Source organism: Plasmopara halstedii, assembly GCF_900000015.1.
Source record: "Plasmopara halstedii genome assembly, contig: Scaffold_1343, whole genome shotgun sequence".
Classification (NCBI taxonomy): Eukaryota; Oomycota; class Peronosporomycetes; order Peronosporales; family Peronosporaceae; genus Plasmopara; species Plasmopara halstedii.
The window spans coordinates 1,276,569-1,283,660 of record NW_020188258.1 but is presented as its reverse complement, the minus strand read 5'-3'; the positions used below and the strand labels follow the sequence as shown (position 1 = coordinate 1,283,660).

Genomic DNA, 7,092 nt, shown 5'->3' with positions numbered 1-7,092 from the left:
CAAATCGCAATCCGCTTACTCCAAGAGTAATTATTGCCTTCCCAAGGCTAATTGACTCATTGCTTTGGATTCAAAACTGACGCGCAATAGACCTTCAACCATAAGTGTTAGTGCTACATCGTACATACGCACAGAATGTTTAGGCGACACATTTATTCAATATCGTGCGAAGGGCGGAGAGGCGAATGTACATCATACATTTGCGAGCGGCGCGTACGTGCTCCATTAGTTTATTGTAACGGGATTTCACGTACCCTGGTAAGAAAAGTCGGGTCGCACAATCTTGTGCGACCATACATAGGTGTGTACTACACAGTTAGTGTTACAACACAGTGACACAGTGGTGTAGCCACCCCGTAACAAGAAATCACCACGTGGTAGGGTTGCCAGTAGTAATGCATATTACAATATAAATTAGGTTTTGTTATATTAATTAGGTATTACTGTATGAATAAGGAAACCCTAGGGTTTTAGATATTGGCGGCCCTGCCGGAATTAAAATAATCAAATACAGTTTTGTCTCTGAATTTGGAGTGTTCGTTTGCCTGGGTAAGGCTTTAATACTTAGAAATAGCGAATTGCGATCCGCTTCACTTGTACTTGTTCTTTGGAAGAACGTAAGGTTGGTGACCTTAGCTTAGCTTCCCCTAAGCAAAAAGCTACGGCAACCCCGCTGCATTTATCCACAGAGAAGGTTATTCATTGGACCGACAAAATAGAGTTTTTCCGGTGGTCCATATATATCAATCAGTACATGCTGACAGTAAGCGTGAAAATTAAGGCCGAAACTTGATCGGTCGGTGGTGCTATACCAAATGATCAAGAAAGGTAGCATGGCTTGGGCATCTACCTGCACAAGTATATTGTCTATCACGGCGACACGGTACGGCAATTTGAGCAAATTGCCACCTTGTACTCAATTGCGGCAGAAGAGGCGCTTCTTAAGCTGTGAATGAAACCCATAATTTCTCGAATTTGGGCCTCTTGAATTGAATCGGTGCGTCGTCTGTGACGTTTCGATTGTCGTCATAACTACAAGCAACTAAAACATGTCATGTTACCAATCTAGAGCAGCAGTGAAGCTATTGTCCATGGCAACGGTCTTCCTGCGGTGTAGTATCCACTTGTCATATCCAGATGATCAACAATATTTCTGGTCTTTGTAGATCATGTGTATTTTGCGTTCAGCGACGTCGTCACCATGTTTTACAGATTGTGTTAAGATAGTTACTCTTTTTCGCCGAGTATACCTTCAAGGTAAGGTTTGAGCCGGGCTTGCTGAATGTGGTGTAAATAGCATTCATATTGCAAGGCTATGGGGTCGACGAATTTGTCAACCATAGATGATGCAATATGTACAGCATTCATGTCAGATGTAGCTATTTCTGCATTGCTGGAAGCTACCACCTAAACCGAATCTTTATTACTCCTCGTACTAGAAAGTAGAGTATTCGGAGAATGATTCTGCCTCAGAGAGAAACATTTATGAGTATCACAGTAGCGGTAAAATGTGCTCTTCGTCTACAGTTTGACCGATGTCCATCCTCTCTGGTACGTTCGTAACGATTATATCTCCTGCACATTTTATGGCTTATTTCACAAGAAAGTTGTGCTCTGCAGACAATGTGATAGCCAACACATCCCTAGGTCATCCCTGTACGATGACCCACTAGAACGATGGATCGCATATTGACGATTGTTAGTCACAATTGCAGCGAAGATAGATCTCATCGTTAAACATAGTTTACTGATCAGCCTTCTTTGTGGGTAGACGCTTTTTATTGCACTCAATATTTCTGTTTCGCACCCGTTAGTTTAATGCATTTGATGTTGGAGATGCCTATCTTCTTCGAATTTTTTTTATCTTGAATCAAATGTTTCACAGCTTTGTACCCTCGCCAAAAGCGCTTCTGCTTTCGACCAATGGCGATTTAATGACTTGGCAAAGCTGTACTAGCCGTTAAGAGAGTCACCTAGTGACTGCCAATTGGTACATGGCTCGTTGCGTTCTGTCCAGGTTGTACATACGATTAATAGAGTCTAAAACAGCATTTCATGGTGTCAGTCTTGAAACCTATTCCAGACCCCACAAAAATTCACAATTGTATTTGTCGCATGAATTTATAGTTTTTAAACGTGGAAAACATAATTCTTTGTTTTCAGCAGCAGCGCGTCACATATAGTTGCTTGACGCCTCTGAATCTATCCGGGCATGGACTTACCTGAAACCTAACTAGACGACAAAATATAGGCTAGCATTCTTTGGATGTGTCGCTCAATTATTGGGATAAGTTTCGGTAACTTCGACTTCCACAAGTTACGGTTGAATCAACCTGCCTCCTTTCAGCTAATGAAGCTTCATATTCACCCAGAGATGATATGTCGGTCTGGCTTGACCTTTGATATTTACGATCGGATACAAAGAGGACGCGCAGGTGTTATCCTGTAAAAGTACCGAAGGTGCAGCCCGTACGATTTCCCAGCCGCTGCTCAGAAGCCCAAATACTACTTAACCTGGCGGAAACCAATCACATCTGACGCATTCTTAGTTTTCTTTCACCATAACCGATTCTTATTGATCGGATGTTGTTCTCTGCATGTACAATTGAACTGGATGTCTGTAAAAGATCTCGGGTGTGAGTCGCACTTGGACGTAAAATATTCCTTGGATTCAGAAACTGCAACCGGTCGCATAAAGGATCAGCCGACAGAGCCTTCCATGATTGATCAAAGTGCAACAAGGCATTATCCGTGGCGGGTAGATCCTAATTTTGATCGCATACTGCAGGCTTGATTAAGTAGAGCAGATACATACCATCTTTTGCATCATTAGAGTTAATTTCTTGCTGAGTGGGCGATCGAAGGTTAGTTCCTATTTTTGCGCGCAATATTCTGACTTGAAGATAATAGTTTGACTCATTAATTCTCTTTTTAGAGCAGGGCCGGGGCCGAGGTCACGGTCATCTCAGCAGCTCGTTTCCAAAAATACATTTTTGTCATTGTCCTAATGCTTACGCAGTCTCGCGCTACAGAGCGCTCTGTAAGTCTTTCGATGTGTAGTTGATATTTTTGTGGGTCTCGTCAGCCTGATTTCGTAGCTCATGGGCATTTTCAAATGAGTGGCAGTCGTTTTTGGGCCTTGGATCGACAGTTGCGCTTTATTCTCAGAATTGATTAAAATGAGGGAATGAGACACTACTGACCGCATCTTCTTAAGCCGCGATAAAATAGGTGAGCGATAATGCTACGGCTGGTATGTTTTATCAAGACAAAAATGTCGGATTGATGACAAATGCAACCAGATTCAGCAGGGTTTTGGATGAAGGTTCTGTTGGATATTAATGGAAAAGGCAGCATGCGTGCAGGCGACCGGAAGCCAGATCCCCGTGGGCCATTATGGATGCATCGAGTAGACAATGTTGAAGGTACAATTCTGACTATATTTCGCTTTTCAGGCCAATCGACTGAGGCGTAAACGTTAGAACCAATTAGATCAGGCGTAGGCGCGCACCTTTGTGAGACCGCATGTCTTTGCGTTTAACGTGTAGTATGCATGTATAATCCAGCTAAAACTCCTTGAATATAGTTCTCACTTTCACTTCAACGCAAGTGCCAGAAGAATAGGTTATGACACCAACAGACAACGCAGCTATGAAGGCGGCCCTGCCCCCCCCCCTTGCCCACAAAAGGAGCGCAGCGCTACAGGAAGAGAGAGTCGCGCCGGGCTTAGGACTACTCGTGAAGCTGATGATCAAGCTCGTGTTCAAGGTCGACAGCTTAGAGCATCTATTGAAATGCAACAGCAGGGCGTGCCGATTACGCCGCCCAGACATGAGGCCGGACTCGTTCGAAGCGTGTACCGTCAGGCATTTCGACATGCTGATATTCTTTGATACGGGGTTACATGCGCCCTTGTGAGAAAAGGCGGGTCACACCAGATTGTGCGATCATTCATAGGTTTGTATTAGACAATTAGTGTAATAACCTAGTGGTGTGGCTACCCCGTAACATGAAGCCCTTAACAAGAAACCACCACGTGGTAGGATTGCCAGTAGTAATGCATATTACAATATAAATTAGGTTTTGCTATATTAATTAGGTGTTACTGTATTAATCAGGTAGCCCTAGGGTTTTAGATATTGGCGGCCCTGCCGGAACTAAAAAATTAAATATAGTTTTGTATTTGAACAGAAGTGTCCGTTCGCCTTGGTAAGGCTTTAGCGCGTAGAAGTAGCGGATTCGGATCCGCTACACTTGAACTGGTTCTTTGAAAGAACATAAGGTCGGTGACCTTGGCTTAGCTATGGCAGCTCTACTGCAGCCTGAGTATGTATAGCATACAAATGCATGAGCTCGGCGCTTCAAAATTCGGCATGGGTGCACAGACGCCGGACGTGCATGGTGGACTTGGTAATGAACATCAAGCGCGAGGTGTACCATTCGTGGCTCAAGGACCAGCGCCACCACCGCTGCAGTATCCGGTCCAGCAACTGGCTGCACAGTATCAAGCGCACCAACCGTTGCCGCGGTAACTCAACGAGAGAGTGCCGCCGGCCAAGGGCAAAGCTTTATATGCGCAACTTCGACGACAGCGAAGTCTACAAGGAACTTGAAAGTAGTTCGAGCTATGGACGTTGCTCTATATCGAGCAGATCGAGATGGCGGAGCAGGCGTGTGGCTACGCCTGACCTGAACGGTACGAGGTGAGCAAGTCCGGCCAGCATCTCCTTGGTAAAGCTGATCTCTTCTACCAGCAACACATCATGCGCTAGTGGGCCACACAGCCGATACTTTGGTTCGTGATGGACCAGAGGTACTTGTTGTTCAAGGGGACGCTCTCGACGCAGCAGGGAGTGAAGCTGTTCGGAGCCAAGAAAGACCCGCTGCGATTGTGGAATGAGCAATTTCTGTACTTGAGTGCTCTCATGATTGCAACAAACGCGTCACCTACATTGGTACTTGGAAACATCGTCAAGTACCAGGACCCGGACTAAGGGCACGCTTTGATGGAGATGTGTGACATTACGGGACCAGATACGCTTCGGCAAGCAAACGAGTTGGTGGTGTGGGCGCAGATGATGTCTGATGAGGATCGAGCAACAAAGCACGTTCAAAAATATGTCGTAAATGCGGTGTCCGAGACACAAGAGGGAACCCGGCGATGCTTTAACTGCAAAAAGGCTAGACACCTGAAGAAGAACTTCCCGGAGCGTTCCACTGGAAACGACCGGAGCAAGTCAGTAAAGCTCGCACTTGTTGCCGGCAGCAACGCCCAGGCAGTGAACGCTAAGAGCTGGATTCTGAACAATGGTGCCAGCCGACATCTCGTCAGCGACTCCGCGCTGCTGACAAACGTAGTGGAGTGTTCTGTCGAGGACACCTGCATGCTGCCGGATGGTCGGACGATGGATGTGGCCGAGAAAGGATCGGTGATTCTGCGAACGATTGTTGATAGCGTTACGACTGAGGTAGAGCTCAGTGACGTTTACTGTGCACCAAAACTGGCGCAGAAGCTGATCTCATACGAACGGCTGATTGCGAAAGGATGCTCTTTCACCAAGCGCAACGGAAAGCTGGCGTTGACGAAGAGTGACCACGTGGTGTTCTACGTTGACCTGAAGCAGAACGTGCTTGTGGCTAGATTCAAGTCGGTAGCCGCAAACAGTGTGAAGAGGGAAAATTGATCATGAGCGTGGTAGACCCAAGCACAGACACTGTATCGTCGGTCGTCACCACCGATACTTTGATGGGGTTTATACGCCCGTTTTTGGTCATCTGGTGCTAGACACCATCGAGAGCACGGCGAAGGACCCTGCATCCGGTATCAAGATATCGAGCCATGAGAGTAAACCTTGTTTAATCTGTGCTGAGGACAAGTAAACTCGAGCAAAACAGCCGACCAAAGACACCACAAAACTCGCACCGCTTGAAAAAACTGGAAGGGTCATTTGTATCGACCTGAAGGGTCCGATGACACTGCTTGATCGTCAAGGAAATTGATACATGAAGTACTTCGTGGACCACAAGTCAAATCACTGGAAGGTGTTCATGGCAAGAAAGAGGAATCTGGCTGCCAAAACGTTTGAGGACTTTTTTGCTGAATTTGGGGAACGGTTTGGCTGTCGAGTACACGTTCTTCGCACGGTTGGCGGCGAAGAATATCGAAACGTGAATCTCTTTTGCAAAGAAAACGGAGTGGCCGTCAAGTATCTGAAGTCGAAAACCAAGCTACAAATGGGAAAGCGGGGCGGATGCACCGCACAATTCTCAACATGGCTCGGTGCATGGTGTTGGTGTAGGATTGCCGCTGAGTTTCTGGGGCGACTCGGCTGACTACGCCACATGCGTACTGGACCGGAGCTTGTCACGCGCCAATGAGGATCGGAAGTCGCCACCCGAGATATTGACTGGTCAAGCGCCAGCCCTATGTGACATCGTGGTGTTTGGATCCAAGTGTTTTGTGTTTCGTGAACCTGGTAAGCGCGCCATGAACAGAGGGCGTGTGAGGGCGTCATTGTTGGGAAAGACGAAACGACCAAGGGGTACAAAGTGTACCTGCCTTCGGAAAGCAAAGTGGTTGTCACGCGCCATGTGCAAAACATATGCACACTGGAGCAAGACGCAAGCGCCAAGACACCAGCTGCTCGATGCCCACGACGAAGGCATCAACGAAAGTATTATTCACACCCCGCAGATCTCGTCGGCCGCACCGCAAGTCACGCCGCCGTGCTAAAGCTGATGGAGATGCGAAGATAAGCGAGTCAAAATTACCCAGTGGAGCTATAGCTTTGACCGTTCCCGAAGCCAATGACATTAACCCGCATGCAGATGACCCGGAGCCGAAAAACTATCAAAGGCGCGCAAGTGTGCTGATAGTGCACCGCGGACGGCAGCTGAACAGGAAAAGCTCGCTTACTGCAAGCCGAAAGCACGTGAAAGCTCGTCAAATTCAAGCCTGGTGCGGTTCGCTTGCATAACAAGTGGGTGTACAAGAAAAAGCGAACAGGCACTGGAAAAATTTAGCGGTACAAAGCTGGACTGGTCGCCTGCGGCAACGAACAGAAGCTCGACTGTAGTGTTTGGCAGATTCAA

At 47.0% G+C, this 7,092-nt stretch overlaps 1 protein-coding gene across 1 annotated transcript; it reads left to right on the top strand.

Moving 5' to 3' along the window:
* Positions 1 to 6,602: 6,602 nt before the first annotated feature.
* PHALS_01270 (uncharacterized protein) lies at positions 6,603 to 6,977 on the top strand (the record flags this gene model as incomplete). The annotated part of the gene is made up of 1 exon (XM_024731105.1): positions 6,603 to 6,977. One exon carries the CDS (start codon positions 6,603 to 6,605, stop codon positions 6,975 to 6,977), a length of 375 nt encoding a protein of 124 aa, XP_024581316.1.
* Positions 6,978 to 7,092: the final 115 nt, after the last annotated feature.